Below are 19,418 nucleotides of genomic sequence, written 5' to 3'. Positions count from 1 at the left end.
AAATTTTGTAAATTTAAATTGTTAAATTTACGTTATCGTCGGCAAAAAAAGCATAGATGAAAGTGCCTTGAATTCTGCCTAGCAACATTGGACAAAGGTGACATTTGGTTTCATTATGAATCGTTTATTTGTAATGCTTGTAGTTTAATGCTTTATTATTGGACTAAACATAATTAAATGGGTAATAGACAGTTGTAATTTTGCCTGGGTGAAAAAATTCTGCCTAGCAACACGTGGCGTAAAATGTTACTGTAAGTTATGCAAAGTTGCACGAACGTTTTTCTGTTTTTCCCAAATGGAGCCGAGGCTTCCAAGGGCGTCCACTCTGACACGCCTAATAGAAATAATGTCTCTCTAATGGACTGGGGGCCGACTATATTAGTTTGCCTCAGGAACCCCCACCCCCTCCCTGCCACTCCCTCATCGCCCACCTTTTTTTTTTTTTTAAAACAGCAGCCATAAAAGTCCCTGAACCGTATAGGAATATGTCGACCATATGGCCTTTCAGTGTGTGCATGTGATTTAGTGCAGTGAGTCAAACAGTGTTTTTAATGCGCCGAGCTAAGTGGGTAACATCCTCCCTGAAGGACTGCCATCAAATTGACAAACAATCCACTTTCTTTCTTTCTTTTAATTAAAGCAGTAAACACTCATTAAAGCAGTTAAGCATGCTGTGTGCTTTGAAGCCAGCAGCTTATTAGTTGATTCCTTGCGAGAGAGGAGAAATCGTGCAGTGCGAACCAACGATGATCAAAATTAATTGATCACTTACTGCTTTAACTGACAAACAAATTAGCTGAATAATTGATGAACAGGCAAACCTAGAAACTGACGTTCTGACCAAGTACCTGATGAACCGACTTCACTAACTGATGAAATCACTGGAAAACTTAACTAAACCGCTAACTGCCCTTTTCCGCGTAATTGCATGTGTAACAAATTCAGTGCCGTAGTAAGAACTCCGTTGTAAACTAAGGACTCCTTGTAACGAACTAGGTAACTGACTATTGAAGAACTGAGTGAACAAACAAAAACAAAAAAACTAGCTAAATAATTGGTGAACGGACAACCCTGACAAACTACCTGACAAAATATTTGATGAAATGACGACATAACTTTAAAACTAACTCACTTCATGTTAACTTGCATACAAATTTGGCGCCGTAGGAACAGACCATCATCAACTGATGAACAGATACAATAACTAACATACTAACTGACATAACTAGAAAACTAACTGGCTAACTAACTTAGTTACTTGTTACTTGCAAATTCAGTACTGTACAAATGGAACTCTCGTAAACTGACTGACTAACTTAATTAACTTAGAAAACTGAGGACTTGCTATAGCCAACTATATGTTGTTGTTTTTTTCTGTTTTGACAGGCTGATTTACTAACTGATAATCTAACTCATGAAGTAATTGACAAACTAACAGAGGAATGAACAAACAAACCACCCTAATGAACTAAGGTACTAATTATCTAACTAACGAACTTACAAACTAACTAATGAAATAATGGCTGAACACACAAACTAACTTACAGATGAAAATTGAAACTTACAGATCAACTGACTAAATTAAAGTTAAGTTAGTCAAAGAACAGATGAACTGACTAACTGACAAAATAAGTGGCAAAAGGAAATAACTAAAGAAGGAGTGCGCGAGCAGTTTACCACCTTCGCGACATACAATGGTATACTTTACAAGGTTACCAACAGCGCTAGTAAGACAAGATGGCCTTTATTTATCCCTTAGTTGCTAGGTTACTGTAATCGGGACTTTATTATTGCTTTAGCGTGGCTTTGAAATAGACTACTGTCCATTCTGACTTATGTACAAATTGTGGTTACCTTGCTGAACGGAAATCTGTCGTAAAGAGCGGACCCTGTGAACTTGAAACGGAATGCAAAAACAACCTTTAGCGATGCGCTGCATGCCGCTTCACCGTCTGATCGCATAATGATGTCAATTTTTCAGATTGACGTCATAAGCGCTCGGTAGCTGTGAAAAGTTCTTTGATGCGCTCATGTTGATGGACGGCTGAGCATGCACCCCCCCCCCATGACCTTGCTGGTGAGGTCTTGACCTTGGAAAGGTCGCCAGCAAGGAACGCATTAGAAGTTTAAGACGTGCGCGCTAAATTAATTTTGTCGTTAGGTAGGGAAGTTAGGCCCTCGGTGGCGTGTGATGCTGTTCCAAATTAGCAGCGCGTTCATCCTAACTGTGCCAAAGGAGAAAACGAGCCCGCGTTACACCAATGAGCCGCGCCCGGAGGCTTCTCCAGTGGCAGCGGTGGCCAGCAGATGGTGTCGGGACCCCTGAACCTCTCATACCTTGTTCCATTTGGATTTCATGAGCCTTAATTGCCTCTGCTGACACCCACCCCCGACCCCCCCTCAAAGACCCCCATAGATGACGATGGCGCACATTCTTTTTGTAGAATAGAAATCTGAAAGCTGGTTTAAAAAAAAAAAAAAAGATTGGTCAGGTTTGTACCATTCTAACCTTTGAGCTAAGATCACATTAGCTTTGCATATTGCTCAAGAATATCATTATAAATACTACAATGATCCGAAAATTTAGGAATATGACTGTTTCAAAATCCTACAATTCGTACTGTTCTGATCTTTGTTGTGAGCTCATTTTTTTTCTCAGCGTATCGCTGAAAAATAGCATTTTAATAACAATAACCCGAAAACTTTGTAGATGGTCAGTATCTAAAAACGTGGCCTATTCTGCATCTATCCATCAATTCTCTATACTGCTTATCCTGTTCAGGGTCGCGGGGTGCTGGAGCCTATCCCAGCTGACTTCGGGCGAAAGGCGGACTCCACCCTGAGCTGGTGGCCAGTCAGTCGCAGGGCACATCCCCGAGGTATGCGCTTCCAAGCCACAAATATTTTGCAGCGGTTGCCTCGCCTCCCCTGTGCAACCTTTCATGAGAAAAGAGAGAAAGCTGGAAGGGGTGCGCCGTTTCTATTCTATCCATGCAGTTTCATGGCTTATTTTGTTAGTTTTGAACATTCAAAATGTTAATTTGTTAATGATTCTGTTTAGATTCTGTTAGACTTAATGGACATTATTTTCTAAAGGAAGTACTTATTTTCACACAACATGAAATATATATAATTTCTGTGGCAGTTGAAGAAAGTTAATGTAGGGTTGGTGGATAATATGGTATCAGTAGAAATATTGCAAAACCCAGAAAGGGGGGCGGGGGACGGTTGAAGTCAAGAGAAAATTTTGCATAATGTCATTATCATTTGCTTTGTCATTTTGTATTACCAAAGAGGAAAACAATCAATTAAAATCAGAAATTGTTTATTTGTTTAGCCCTAATTTGAAGAGGATCTATTTTCCTTGACGTCTCTCACTTTTTCTCATTACCAACTCGACTTTTTGAGAGCTTTAATAATTACTATCATTATGAATGACGAGCCATGACAGTGAAGCCAGATGAGACGAGTAACAGACGACGGCAAGGAGCACCAGTCGCACTTCCAGACCAGACTAATTGATCACGTGTCGAGTTAATGAAGTATGGGACAATGGAGAGAGACCCCCCCCAAAAAAGTATGCCTTCAGCCTTCAGGGGACCCCTTCCTTCTAAGTGCTGTGAATTGAGCTGTAATGTTGACAGTTTTCCACACGGGGTCAGTGCTCGCTCGTCATCTTGTGTTGTGTGCTCCTTGTTGCACGAAGCAGTTATGGCCGACAGATGGCAATGTTGCACTTTAGTTGAAATTCAGTCCGGTGGCACTGGCGCTTCATTCATTTGTGCATTTTTGGACGCTGGGCAGCCATGATATCGCTATTCGGCGCTCCTTTTGTTTTGATACTGTATCATAACAGAAAACGGCTGTGATATCTGCATCTTTTTGCACAATTGTTTTTTGTCAATGTCTTTATGTCCCCAAAGTGTTCTGTAAATTGTAAATTGACTGTAAACTGTAAATTGACTGTCTGTTGTACTAGATCGGCTCCAACTACCGGAGACAAATTCCTTGTGTGTTTTGGACATACTTGGCAAATAAAGATGATTCTGATTCTGATATTTGGTGTGACAAACGTCATGAAAACATCAAAGTCCGTGGTACTGTCTAGTTCTAAAACGTGCTTACGTGGACGCCGGACAACCACAATATCATTTTGCGGCCCTTGAGTATCGATACTGTATCATAACAGAAAAAGAGACATTGGGATAGTTTGTATGAAACAAAAAAATTCATTAAAAACAAAGCCAATAATATTTAATAATCATGTCATCTGTTTAAATATGTAATTTGTCACAAAATGTGCATCCTGGGATGCTGGAGAGCCACAATATTGGAACTCATGTATCGATATAGCATCATGACAGACATCAAAGCTTGTGATAATTTCAAATTTGTAATTATCTATTAAACATGCATCTTTAAACATTATCAATATTTGGCACACGTGTATCGATACTGTATTGTAACAATACACACGATATATTATTGTGATATTTTGTTTGTGTGGAAAAACATAATAAAAAGATGAAAGCCAAAGGTTTTTGGTGGTCAGAGAGGTCCTCTTTATTGGTAACACTATAAGTCACAGTTAGCTTTGGTAACACTGCGAGCGCTACACACGCGTGTAAACAATCAGACAATGCACGCACACACAAAGCACGCGCGGCAAAATGGCCGGTCAGTCATCATCAGAGCGCAACGTCTCTTCTAACTGGACCCACACTGGACATTATACAATACAATAAATGTATATGTATAAATGCAAGATGGCTACCGCTTAGTGCTTGATAGTGCTGGCAGCTTTGTTGTACAGTATATGATCAGCTCACAGATTAATACAATGCAAATGGTTCAAAATTAGCTTTTGTTTTCACGTTTGCAGCCCTGGTAGTGCTTTGTGTGTTCGCGTGTGTGTGTGTGTGTGTGTGTGTGTGTGTGTGTGTGTGTGTGTGTGTGCTCATGCTCATCTGTTTCGTGTATGTGCGACATCTGCTTAATCCCACATGCATCAAGTAATTAGTGCGACTTCAGTTCCTTTTCTCGGCGGAATATATCAGCGCTTGCTCGCTAATCATGAGTTTGTATTTTCAATGGCGTTAAGGCGTGTGCATCTTTGTTACGCACAACTTTACAACACATTGATGTTGTGCGGTGGAGTTCAAGTATGCGTGCGGCCGCGTCCTTGTCGTCTCGGCCTCGTTTGTATCTAATTTGCATATGTGGTTAACAGTCATAAATACAAAGTGGTATAGCCGCTATGGAAAATGAACAAAAACAAAACAAGCAAATAATGAACAAAGCTGCAAAGCCCAAGCCACAGAGTATATCTTGTTGTTGTACTATTCTAGTTAATAGAGAGAGTCCAAATGACTGAATGGATTGAAATCCGACATCCACCAACCGACCCACGAGTGGCATGATGGGAGAGGAATGATAAATATTTATAATAGAATAATAGCACCATATTTTGTTTTTGTCGAAAAGAATTATAAAAACCTCACACACAAAAAAAAAAAAAAAAGACCAGATCTATCGCTTGTTTTATCCTGGCTTGCTTACCACTCCTAATTTCAAACTAAACACACACACGCACAAAACAATTTGCTAATCCTTCTAGTTTGTTTTAAACATGCACTTTGGTTAATGTACTCATCTGTTAATCACCTGGCAAAAACAAACAAACAAACAAACGCGGAGGCACTTAAGCTAACCAAGCTCACGTGACAGAGCAACACAAAAACTATGTACACGTATGTAAAAGTGTTACATTATAAATAGGTTTTAAACCATAGATACTATATACATCTTGAAACAGAGACTCGGTCGGTTTGCTCGGGGGCGTCGGCGAGTGGCGGCGTAGCTGGGGGGGAGATGACGTTGTGGCGATGGCAACGCTCATTCTCGCTTCCTCAAGATGACGTAGATGAGGCCGCTGATCAGCGCCAATGGGAAGGCCACCCACGCCAGGATGTAGGAATAGCCGAAGGCATCCGTGTCAGGCACCCACTCCGGACTCATCACCGTGTAGATTATGGCACCGCTCATCACAAACAAACCTGGAGAAAGGAGGTAGAACAATTTAAAAAATAAATACATAAAAATAAAAATTGGCGGCGAATTTGGATTGGTTTATGCAATAGGTGTGGTCATTGATTCGAAGAGAAAGACGCGAGCTTTGGGTAGTGACCGAGAGTATGAGATTGTGGATACAAGCGGCCGAATTTATCTTCCTCCGTAGGGTGGCTGGACATCCCGTTCGTGTACACATTCCTGACAATGTATTTCGGTTATGTCCAAGACCCTGGCGCAGACATAAGGTGCTAAGAGAACTGAGACCTAAGCAGCAGAAAGGTCTCAACTAGTGAGTCTCAAAATGTTGTGGTCGGCGAAAGATTCACTGCCCAAGTCCAGTTTAGTTGTATTTAACTTACGTTCAGTACATTTTGATCTAATCTTTAAGAACTATTTTAAATGTTTATTTAGGCACGCCCCGCCGCATGTCTACCTGATATGGCATTCTGAGCATAATCAACCAAACGCCTAAGAAAGCATTTGGACTATCTAGGCTCCCCCCTTCAATGCTCCACATACTGGCGAGGGGTTGTGAGCATGTCAAACCAGGACTAGACTGAGGCAGACCTAGGATACACCAATGTACCCATGTCAAATGTCTTAACCCCACTTCGCAGTTGACGAAGACAACTTTGGAAGCACTTAGGAAAGGAGTCCCACAGTTCCTGATGAGGTGTTCTGGACATATCCAACTAGGACTAGACCCAGGAACTAGGTCAAAAGTCAGAATCCCACCATAACTGGTAGATTACCTAGGCTACACAGTCTACGAAGGCACCGACTTGGTCAGCGTTTACAAAAGCAGTCAGATGGTTTAGGATCTCCCTTAGACGCCTCCCTTATGAGGTATTCAGGGTACAGTATGTCCAACCGGGACAAGGCCTAGGACACGACGCAGGACCAAGCGCCCAGGTCTAAGAACCATAGTTGTAGAGGTACATTGATGTTGGCAGCTTTACAATAACATCAATACAATTTTAAAATCCTGCCAATTGGACAGATTTCTTCATTCTGTCACAATACTACGCATTAGCATTACTTGCATCACATATAACAGGAACTTCTAATATACTATGAAAGCTGTTTAGTTAAATTGGGCTTTCTAGCCTTGAGGATATTTTACATATTTTGTCAGCACCACTGTAGGAGCAAAGAAGAACCAGTTTGTGAGTTCTTTGCATCTTTTTTTGTGTATGGGTGGTGTACTCACTGGCAAGGATCTGGAAGGTTCCGGTGATGAAGAAGCGGCCACCCTTCTGCAGAGTGAAGAGCTGACAGAAGAAAAGAAAAAGCGCCAGGCAGCTGAAGATGATGGACAGGATCATGAGGGCCTGGACTGCCTGGATCCACTCTGAACATGAAAAAAAGCAGGAGAAGACGTAATCAATAACAGGCCGGTCATCGGAGACGGCAGCGGAATAAACGGCCGTCATTAAAGCTGTAATGAGAGCGGCGAGCAAACAAGCGTGCAGATGCTGTCCGGCGCATGTTTACTTCAGGGACCTTATAATGGATCCATAACGGTGCTACTAGCCAGGGTATCTTGTTTTTAACCCCCGCCCTCTCTCCCTCCCTCCATCCATCCCTTGCATCAGGACCGGCAACTAAACATCGATCCAGACACTGCGAGACCTCCAAGGCCAAAACAATGGAGTCCATTAACCCATTAACTGCCCGGGATGCTCGGAATTTCCTGGACTTCCAGATAGGCCACAACATTAGGTACAAAATCCATCCATATCTAATACCGAGTTTGTCTAATAATCCTCAATTTTGAGAGGTATTCAAGTAACATTTGGTTGTACTTAATAATTTGTTTACTGCATCGATGTCTGACAGTCAAAATGTTTGTAGCAGCTCTCTTTAAGATTTCCTGCAGTTGTGATTGTTGGAGCAGCGCCTGTCATTCACACGTATTATTCATCACAACATATGAGACAAATACCGAAAAATAGTCCTAGGGGGCTCCGATGTGGCCATCGACCACTACTCGCACACACCGTTTTTTTATCATCAAGGGGATTATTATTTTTTTTGTCAATCTCACAATATCTAATACATTTATGTACATGCCCTGGCAGCTTCACCTAGCCGTCAAACTTCACTGTAATGTGACACGCAATGACGGAAACCCAAATCTTTCACAATTTAGCATCCCTCATCTATCTTGTATACATGGTTCAAATTTGGTAGCTCTGAGGCAAGTTTTCTTTCAAATCAATTACCCTAAAATGGCCATTCTGTCTTTTCATGGCTTCAGGGGCTGAATTTTTAAATAAAAAACTGCCACATGCAAATTTTCACCACCATGACATTCTTATAGTGTCATAGAACTTCGCTGCCATGCACTGCAAACACATAGTGACAGAAACTAAAATGTCATCCATCTGTGTGGCATACATAGTTCACAACTGGAAGCCATTTAACATTTCGAGAACAAATGAAATGGCCAAAATTATGCTAAATGGTTGTTTCAAACTAAAATGGCAGACTTCCTCTTACACATGATAGACATGCCTACCAAATTTTGTGTTAAGTGAAATTGGCTTCAGGGCTGCAAATATGAAAACTAAAATGTTTCATAATTTAGAGTCATCCATCCATCCATCAATTGCACAAACTCTGGAGGGCAACTTCTTATTTGAAGGGCCCTGAATTTACCCTAAAATTGATTCTTAAAACGAAAATGAAATCCAGGCACTCGTTCACTTCGTCAAAATGGCCAACTTGCTGTGTCTTTTAAGATTTTACTTATTTTGTGCCTCTACTCACAGCACATTTTCTTTTGCTCAGTGAAACTGGCTTCGGGGACTGAAGTTTAAGAAAACAACTACCCATTACCCACTTCAAATCAAATCAAATTAGTCTATATGGTGACAATGTAGTGCTCTTACTTTCTAAACAAAGCCTGCATTGTCTATCTGTGTGTGTGTGTGTGAGTGTGTGTGTGTGTGTGTGTGTGTGTGTGGTGCACCTCTTCCTGTGAAGCGAGATGGATGAGATAAGCGAGGAAAGCCGACACGCTCGGACTATGAGCGGCACGTCGGCCACATTGCCAAAATGCGGCCGCCACCCCGCCGAGGGATTTGGTCTTTGCAAATGTTACGTAATCCCGCGAGCTGATACGATGATAGTCAGGCAGAATGTTCCGTCCGTTGGCCTTTAAATACGGATGCTTCACTCGCGAGCCTTTTTCCTTCCTCAACTGTCAACTTGGGACGTTTCCCCTCTCGGTGTCATAAAAACACACAAATCAATCATGCCACTGAGACTCACTCTGCCGCCAAACAGGAAAATAACATTTGATAAGCAATGAGCTTGGTGGTTCTTGGTGTTTGTTTGTTTTTCTGTCGCAATGTTAGGTGGCTACGTGTTAGCGTTACTAATTTTGCGTATAGTAACAAAAACTTGAACATCCTGTGGAAGTTGCTTTGTTGAAATATAATGTACTGTTTAATCAATGGGACATTTCCTCCTTCCGTCATGATGTTAGGTGGCAATGTTAGCATGACTGTCACATGTTAACATTCTATAACAATATAACCCAGCGACATATAGTAGCAGGCAAAACCAATGCTCTTCCACTAGATAATTAGGAATAATTAATAATAATAATAATTGGGAATTTGGGAAACATTAACTCATATTTATTTTCTTGTTGCGTCACATTGCTAGGTGGCTACATGTTAACATTACTCACGTGATGTTATATTACCCAAAAAATGAACATGCCACAAAAGTTGCTTCATTAAATAATAGTTGAACCTTCGGGAGATTTCTTCTTCCTGTCTAGGTGGCTACGTTAGCGCTACTAACGTTACGTACAATGACAAAAACTTGACTATCCTACTAAAGTTACCTTGTTAAATTATACCGTCTACACTTGGGAAATTTCCTAGTTGAGTCCTGATGCTAGGCGGCTATGTTAGCATTACATGTCACGTATTTTAGCGTCCTCCAAACAACAAAATTCTAAGGGCCAACTGAAGTTGCCTATTTGAATGGGAGTGACGAACATTTGGGTGTTTTCCTCGTTTTTTTTGTAACGATGCTAGGTGACAACATGTTAGTGTTATTAATGTCACAACAAAAATTCAACCTTCCTACAAACCTATATAAACAATTCGAAGGTCCTATGATCTTCATTGGTAAATATGACTGTGTAGCCTTTGGGATATTTTGTTGTTCTAGCTGATGCTAGGTGTTAGCATTACTAACATCTTTCTGTGTGACTTGTAATGTCGAAACGTTATAATGTCAGACTGAATTACATGCAATATTTTTTTTACCCCGTGGGAAAAAAATGGTGCAGTGTTGAAATAAGCGTTAGCATGCGACGGCTGCCCCATCTCCCCGTTGCCACCCCCACACCGGCAACCGAGAACATAAAAATTAGCTCAATTCGGCCCCATGACGTAAAAAAGAACAAATAACAAAACTTGATTACTCAGCAGATGTTTACGCCTGGCGACACCCTGCACCCCTAAAAACACTGACCTGACCGCCCCCCTCCCGCGGCACGCGAGAGCTCTATCTTCCTGTCATCTGTCGCACACATTTGCACACACACACACACACACACGCCTGCTTAAATAAACACAGTGCGTCATGAGGCCTCGTGAAAGCAAGTCAAACAAACTACCTGACAAAACACACGGCCTGGCCTAGACCGGCCCAGCTTGGCCCATTCTGGACTGGTGACATCAGCGGCAAACACAAACACACACAAAACATGTGCGGCACGTTCTAAAGTTGCCGCAAAATAACCTCCACTCAAATCCTGTCACAAGCACACATGCTATATAAATCTCTTAAAGAGCGCGGCTGCTGACTCCCTAAATTGTCCCGGTGGACGCTGCAAGCTAAGATGGGACAGCGTCCTCTGACACTGGGCGTGACCAGTCATCAGCATGAGCGGCACAAACACGCGCACATACACAGGCATGCTTTAAATACTCCTCCGCAACCCCACCCACATATACACATGCACCCTATGCTGTTTCTGCACACAGGACCTCAATATGGACATCACGCCACCGACTATTTATACAAGCGGCGGGCTTTCCGACGGCCAATGGCGCATTCTCTCCCTTAGATGGCGCCAGAGAGGCAACCCCGGCACGCCCTCACAATTGGCAAGTCATCCTGCACAGTCCTCCATAGGTGCGGCAGGAGAATAAAATTCATAATGCCATCGTGGCTCAGCAATGCCCTCCATAGCGTGGTCACTGCTTTACTACTCACGATAAGAATAAAGTCATTGTGAGTTTTCAAGAAGCCCTCCATACTAATGTCATGAATAATAATCATGTCATTGTGAAAGAATTCATCTATAATACTGTCACTGCTTTACTAATGATAAGCATAATAATGTCAATAATAATCATTTCATAAGTGTCCAGCGAAATAATGTCACTGTAGGTCATCAAGAAGTGGTCAAGCACTGCCACTGCTTTATTACTGTTGCTCTCCATATTAATCATGTCATTGTGTGTACTGCATACGTCCTCCATACTACTTTCATTGCTTTTTTTTTTTTAAATGCTGACAGTCATATTAATTATTGTTGGTCTTCCGTGGCACTCCCACCGCGCCGGCACTCCTTTATTACTGATGATTATCACATTAATATTGTTAATATTAGTAATAGTCAACAATCGTATTTATAATAAGAACCACACTGTAATTAACCATATTAATAATGTTGTTATGGGGCCTCTGTGGCACTCTCACTGCTTTTCCTGTCATTAATGATAATCATGTCATAGTATAAGTCCTTCGTAGCACTGGCACCGCTGATAATACTTATATATAAATTATGGTGCTAAAAATGATAATGATATTGATCATGTCAATAATGGTGTTCATGTGATTCTGGCCCATTTGCACTCCCACTGCTTTACCAGTCATCAATGAGAGTGATTATATTAATAATGTCAATAATCATAACGTCATTGCATGAGTGCTTCGGAGTACGGGCACTGCTTTATTGCTGATGATTATCATATTAATAATGACAATAAACACTGTTAATAATGGCATTATCAATAATATTCGTATCATTAATAATGATACAATATTAACACTGAAAATATTAACCGTGTCAATCAGGTTAATGTCATTTTGGGGTCCCACTTTGCACTCCCACTGCTTTACCAATCATCAGGGGTAATGATGATGATATTAATAATGTCAATAATCATATTGTCAATAATGGTATCCGTAATGTCAATCGTATTAATAATCAGTGTCCATAATATCAGCAATGTCAATAATAATGTCATATCAATGTCATTGAGGGTCCCCTATTGCACTGGGGCTTCTTTACGATCACTACCACATTTATTTTTTATTATTAATAATCATAATAATACGTCGTATAAAATCAATGGGACTCTGACCTCCGGTTGAGGCGCCGTCGCAGCGGTAGCCTCCATTGATGATGGAGCAGTTGGTCCACAGGTCCGAGGTTCCGACGTCACTCGAGGTCCACACCTGTGGAGCCCACCCGACCCAATAGCAAAAAGAAGAAAAAAAAAAAAATCACAAACTCACGTGACACATTGATTGTTTACACTGAGACTCGCCCAAGCCGCAGCCAGCACCCCACCAACGGACGGAAGCGGCACTCACGCTGACGATGGTGGAGACGAAGAGGAGCACCAGAGCGGCGACGTGCAGGAGGACGATGCCCAGGAGAAGCAGCAGCATCTTGGCGAGAGAAGAGTCTGGAGCAAGACGAGCTAAAGGAGGAGGGGGAGGAGGAAGAAGAGCAATCAGCGCCTGTGTGCGTGCGCGTTTATGTGCGCGCGCACGTTAGCGGGACATGGGTGTGTCACTGCAGCACGCTCCCGACCAGCGCGCCCACTTTTTTTTTTGTTTTTTGTTTTTTTTAACCCACCGAAAGCACTCACGGCGCCTCCAGTGTCACCTTTAACGAACACTTTACGCTCTCAACGTCACATGCAGCCGTTTTATTGTATATATAAAAAAAAAAAAAAAAACATGAAGCACAAAGTCCACTTTCAGTCCACTTTTTGAATTTAAAAAAAAAAAAAAAAAAAAAAAAAAAAAAGGAACTTGTACTTACTTGGAGAAGCGAGCGTGTATTCCCAGCGGGATAGTGGGGACAAAAAAAAAAACACACAGTAATAAGTGTTTGTCCAAACAAGGAGCCTGAGTAGAAGGAGAGAGTGTTGTCCTCAAGCGGCTGCGTGTGACGGCGCGCTGACAGCCGACCGCCTCTTATAAAGTGTCTCATTATGGAAGGGACAAGACCCGCCCCGGCCCCCCGGCCCCCCTCCACATATAGACCACGCACACTGCGTAATGGCGAGCCGTTGCCCCTGGTTACCAGCCCTGTGCGTAATCACTGTTTTGCTTTGGTAGTAGTAGTCGTGGGAGTCGACATGATTGCTTGATACTTTTTTCTTAAAGAACATTTTGTGTCCAATCGTCTTTATATTTTTAGTTTCTGTAGTTCTAGTATTTTTCGAACTAATCTACTGTTTGGCTTTACTACTTTAGGTGGTTTATATAGTTCCTTTTTTAAATAATCCACTATTTTATTTCTCAAACACTTTTTTAAAAATTCATGTATTTTTTGTTTTTGTTCAAAAAAATAAATAAAACATTTGTTTGAGTGATTATTTTTAAGAATGCAATTTTATTCAGCAATAAATAACTACAATACTTCATTTAGTATATGCAGTTATTTAAAAAAAACTTCAAGTATTTTTAAAACTTGTATTTGGATATAATTACATCACTGTGATGTGTGTTAGTCATTTGTTTTAAATCCACAATTTGTCAATAAATAAAACCTTTTTGACTTCGTCATTTTTACTTATTTAGAAAATATATTTTTGTAATCATATTTGGAACATTTAATATACATTTGATAACATCACTAGTTTTAAAAAAATCATATTTTCAGAGTAAGAGTATAGTTGTACTGTAATAGAATCCAATGCTTGTCAATGTTGTTCATTGCTGTGTAATTGGAATAATTGTGATTTTCGTTGTTGGTTTATTTCTATTTAATATTACAATTTTGAATTAATATCTTATACTTGGTGCCATTTTGACGTTTTGCTATCAGTACTCAATTAAAAAGCAACATCGCAGCATATCATATAACACTCAGGTACACCATGCAAACGTTTTGCGGTAAGCAGAATTCGGGAATGCCATTAGATGTAAGTTTGTAAGTGCAGTAGTATGATGTTCCAGTGACGCCAGCCGGGGGTGGCTCCTTCCTAGTTGATGCTGCTTGTGGTTGCCGTGGCAACAGGAAACATAATGTTGTGTCAGGAGGTCTGTGACTCACGGCCTGTGTGAACATATGTGCTACGCTAGCTAGCGTCAGTGTGGGGCTCTCCCTCTCTGTTTGATATGACAGACACTAGCTGCACGGGAATGAGTGTGTGGGCGTGTGCATGCGTGTTGCTCCTAGCAATACAACAAGCAGAATTCCAGGAAATGTGCAAGGAGCGGTCAAAGCTGTAAATATTCCTAAATATTTGCTGTCGCGGATCCTCGGTTGGCCGAGTTCCTCTTAAAGACAGGAAGTGGTGTGTGTGTGTGTGCGTGCGTGCGCGCGCGCGCGCGTTCTTCCTGTCGTAACTAAAAACGCACACTACGCTCATCTTTAGCCGCGAAGATGTGTCGACATCTACTCTCTCCACCGCACTTGTGTCAAGATGGAGGCTAGTGTAACTCTTAAAGTGGCCGCCGGCGGAGTGCTCAGCAAGCCCTCTGATAGCCCAACGAGCCGACGGGAGAGTGGCAAGGGAGTGAGCTTCCTCTCGGCAGTAAAGCACGCGCCGCTGCCGCGTCTCGTTAAAATGTTTTCCATGCCTTATATGTCCATGTTTGCGGAGACGCGACACAGCGGAAGGTCCTCGCTGTTCGAGAGCTGCAAACGGTCGAGGGATGCATCAGGACATCGGTTTTTCGTTAAGGGCTGGCCAAGGTGATTATAGGGAAGCCCCGACGGCGGGGGTAGGGGGACGGTTGCTGGAGGTGCTACGCACAAGTCGCAGTTACTTCATCCGCCTACCAGCATGGATGGGCCTATGGCAAGCTCTAACATTTAACAGCTAGCCCTAAACCCAACGTTACCCTGAAGATATCTTGATCTGGAATTATGACCAGTCAGAATCGAACTGTAGATATCTCAAACTGGAATTAAATAAATCTACACTTTTGTTGTCGATATCCATAATTCACATAGCGGATATCTGCAACTGAATTGTAGATTTCTGCATTGAGAAACCCAATACACGAGTGCAAAGGTGAACATAGGCAAGCCCAGAGGGGCGTTCGTAGGGCAGGGAGTGTGGACGTTGGCTCTGGGCGGCACGCAAACGTCGCAGTAACGTCATCCTCCCGCCGGGGTGGACGGGCTTGCCGTTTGTTTGCAAAAATACTTCTACGTTTCAGCCTTGCAAAGGTGCATAAAGGCAAGCCCTGAAGGGTGATGGCAGGATTTTAAGTGGGGACGCGGACAAGGGGGTGGCATGCATTAGTTGGCGCAACTTCATCCACCCACAAGCACAGTACAAATTAAAACTATCTCTGTTGATCAAGCTTCTGAAACTCTTTTTGTCTATTGTGAGCTGTGAGCTGGACCCGTGGGGAGAGCGGACCAGAGGACGGGCCCTGCTGGTTTAGACACACATTGCCAACATTTGGCGTCTTTTATGTCTTCATATCAGGTTGGCGACGGGTGGGGTCGGGGTAGTGGGGCTGGGGACTAGCATGAGTTGTAGTAACGTCGTCCAGCCACCAGCACTGGTGAGAATGTTTCACCACAATGAAATAAACATCTTTTGATTCTTTGTTTTGTTTTGTTTTACAGATGTATCATGAGGGAGCGCCCCCGCGCAACGCTGCTCTCAGGGTCCTGGCCCCTCGCAGACCAAAGGACCAAAACCTGGAGAGACCATTAACGTCCTGTACGGTATGTAAGTAGTACGACAGCGGGAATCTTTCAATTGTTACTTTGTTTTGTCATGACCAACTGTGTTAAATAATTAACTGAAGTCCACAGAATCAATAGAGCAAATTCAACTACATAACACACTTGTGCAAAAGCAAATGTAGCAAGAATGTAACCAACCTGTAGCTAGCTTTAGCATCAATGCTAAGTGAACCAATAGCAAGCCCTTGCCACACAGTCAGTTAATAATTCATAAGCCGACAGCTAAATGTTGGACGTTCTTTGAGAGCCATCTTGACAGTCCTTAATAGAAAATCAATAGTGGTCTTTGCTCTCTGAACCAGCTGAGCAGTAGCTCATTCAAAATAAATAGGGTTATTGATTAGTATATGATTAGAAATCAGTAAGGTTCTTGCTTTGACATAGAGCTTAAGCCTAGGTGGTCTAGTGGGACTCATTTCACTCTTGCATTTGAACAGGAAATTGAGATGGCAGAGGGACGACAGATGGACTTGTTTGTTTTGACCTGTCGTCACATTTTAATCCGACCAGACCAAACACGACGAGTGCAGATGCATGTGTTACAGCACAGAACAATCATGACTTTTACTTGAAACCTTTGGTCATTCAATTTTAATCGACCCATCCAATCTTTGACATGCAGTAGCAATCAGGCGTTTTATATTTTATGGCAAATCATCAGACTTCAGTTGGTTTTGGTAGCAATTGGACAAAATATTGAGGACAAGTTTGCTTTTGAAGTATCCTTGAAACGGCCCAAAAAAACTAAAATGTCCACTTCAAAGCTATATGGCAGACTTCCTGTCTTTACTGGCATGGCTTGAGATTGTGTTTGAATCAAATTTGAAAACTGGCTTTCGAGGCTGAATTTAAAAGAATCCAATGGTGATTTGGCCCAATTTTTGGTGGTCGTGTCGCAAGTTTAAGAGTCCTCAAACTTCGCCACCACGCTCTGTCCACACTCAAAGACGAAAACGCAAATGTTTCGCAATTTAGCATCGCCCAACTGTCTTGTGTACGTGGTTAAATTTGGTAGCAAAACGACAAAACCTTTAGGACAAGTTTGCTTTTGAAAGACAACTGGAACTCTCCAAAATGACCGCTTGAAACCAAAATGGTACACTGTATCTTTACGGGCATTGGTTCTAAAGACTTTTGTGGGTCTACTCATGATAGACATACCTACCAAATTTCATGTTCCTACGTTACACTGGATTGGTGGGCTGAATTTTCAAAGAAAATCTGGGGCACTACTAAGCCAATATGGTGAGTTTTTGAGTAGAAGTAAGCCCATGAATACTGTACCAAATACTGTATGCAAGTAGTCTTCTTCCAAGCGTAAGACCGTTGGGAAGGGAAACCGCAGGGTGCTTATCGTCTCGTCTTAAGGTTTCCTCGCCTCGTCTGCTTTTTCAGTATCGCTCAGCGGCCTCTCGAGAGGCTCCTTCCACACTGTGGCTGCACTCCAACAGCCACAGGAAGTTCCCATGAACATTCCCAACGTTGGCCTGGAGTCTGACGTGAACCACGACTGAGACCGCCAGGGAGGTCCCCGTCGCATGATAACAGCTAATACGCTAGCAGAATGGCGAATGACACCCACTTATCATTATCATCCTGTGAAATGAAATGTCACTCAAAATCAGTCGACATACACTCATGTACAATTGTGATGTGCACGACGTACTTGGAGTACCTTGGATCTCAGATACCTCATTCTGCATGTCTTTAAGTAGCTATTGTGCAAAAGTTCCAGCAAATACGCACAAGTTTGACCGGTCAAGCACATGACAGTACGGTGCTAGCAGTAAGTTAAAAAAAAAAAAAAAAAAAAAGCAAGTAATATTATCTTTTGAGCCAAGATGCCTCATATTGCATGTCCTTCAAAATCAACATGGTTCTTGTTTTCATGCCTGTAGACAAGCAGTAGGCAAATCTTCGTGCTCAAAGGCCACACCGGATTTTCAGAATCGGCCCTGTCATTCATAGTTTACGTAAAAATAAAAAAAAATAAAAACGTTAAGTGTACGCGTGTAATGTTTATGTAAGATTAACATTTTTGAATTATCTCCACTCTGTCTCTCCCAAGTCTCTCTGCAGTCGGAATGTAACGATGCAAAACAACACGCGGCCGTTAAAAATAACCCACCAATATGCTTGGAGCGCCGCGAAGATTCCAGCGTACATTCCGCATGTACGGACGGGGGGAGGCCCTGGTCTGGGTAGGGGCTCAAAGAGGAGCGGCTATTTGCGTCCCACCGAAAAGGAGACGTAGAGAAACAGGTGTTAATTCCCTGCAAACTTTCTTCACGAATTCCCTGGGAATTCCTGTCCATTTTGTGAGGTTGGAGGAGGTTCTTCTGCACCAAACTCATCAAAGCAGGCCTCTGTGGTCCATGCTTTGTGCATTTTTCCACCAGAAGATCAAACGTGAAATGTGATGTCACAGCATTGCTGGGAATATCATAACTACATGTGCATGTCAGAGACAGTATACAGCGGGAGTTCTATTTATGAACTTAATTGGTTCTTGAACGGGGTTTGTAAAATGAAAAGTTTGCGTATTGAACATAATTTTCCCATAAGAAATAACAATAACACAAACAATTGGTCCGGCTTTGACCTAAGTCCCTATTTTAGTAAGTTAGTACACTTTGAACACAATACGAAGAACTGTATATCAAACATGATAACGGGTGAGCGATGAAAAATAGTGATCAAGTTAACAATAACAAGCAGAACTGTCCTCCACATTCAAATGTAGAACACAGTAAAACACAGTAAAGCACGCAATGGAAACAAAGTAGCAACCGACTGCAACAATGGAGCGGCTGAGAGTCAGCCGCCTCCCCACAATGGCTGCGCCGCTCGGCACAAAAGGGATGAATGAAACGTTGGCCCACTGCGACAAGGTTCGACAATCGGGCAATATTTATGTTTGGTCTGTGATTCATAAATGTAATAGTTCAAACATTGACGCGTTTGTAAATCAATGTTCCACTGTAGGTTCATAACTTCTGGGGCTGCAGTGGGCATATTTGCACGATTTCTCTGGGGGGGGGGGCTGTGATGCCAGCATTGCACAGTCCACAAGCTCATTGATTTCTTTACTGTTTTGCTTGAAATTTCAGCTTTTGCCTCATTTAAATTTCAACCATCCCATTCATTGACAAGTACCACATTAGTCTTTGTGGTTTAGTAGCATCAGTTGCTTGTGGACATCTACAGTATGATGGAAATGAATCACGTTAATCGCTTGGTTAGCATTCGAGCCGCCCGGCCTTCCCCGTATCACCTTTTTTTTTTTTTTTAAACGACTCGGCTCTGGAATGTTCTAGGGTGTGCATGTAAACACACCTATATTAAACACACAGGCGTTGAG

At 42.2% G+C, this 19,418-nt stretch overlaps 1 protein-coding gene across 2 annotated transcripts; it reads right to left on the bottom strand.

Annotated features, from left to right (window-relative positions):
* Positions 1-4,550: 4,550 nt before the first annotated feature.
* On the bottom strand, positions 4,551-13,278 carry pmp22b (peripheral myelin protein 22b). 2 transcript variants are annotated; one of them, XM_061663881.1, is made up of 5 exons: positions 13,163-13,278; positions 12,706-12,800; positions 12,474-12,567; positions 7,283-7,423; positions 4,551-6,056 (listed from the first exon to the last, which is right to left on the bottom strand). In XM_061663881.1, the coding sequence occupies exons 2-5, from the start codon at positions 12,781-12,783 to the stop codon at positions 5,896-5,898; spliced, it is 474 nt and encodes a 157-aa protein (XP_061519865.1). In that variant the 5' UTR covers positions 12,784-12,800; positions 13,163-13,278; the 3' UTR covers positions 4,551-5,895. The 2 variants fall into 2 exon arrangements, with proteins under 2 accessions (XP_061519865.1, XP_061519866.1); XM_061663882.1 differs by having other exon boundaries at positions 12,706-12,815; positions 13,163-13,273.
* Positions 13,279-19,418: the final 6,140 nt, after the last annotated feature.

This window comes from Phycodurus eques, chromosome 19 (assembly GCF_024500275.1).
Source record: "Phycodurus eques isolate BA_2022a chromosome 19, UOR_Pequ_1.1, whole genome shotgun sequence".
Taxonomy (NCBI): Eukaryota; Metazoa; Chordata; class Actinopteri; order Syngnathiformes; family Syngnathidae; genus Phycodurus; species Phycodurus eques.
Note: the sequence above shows the minus strand (reverse complement) of the source record. Positions and strands in the feature narration are given on the sequence as shown.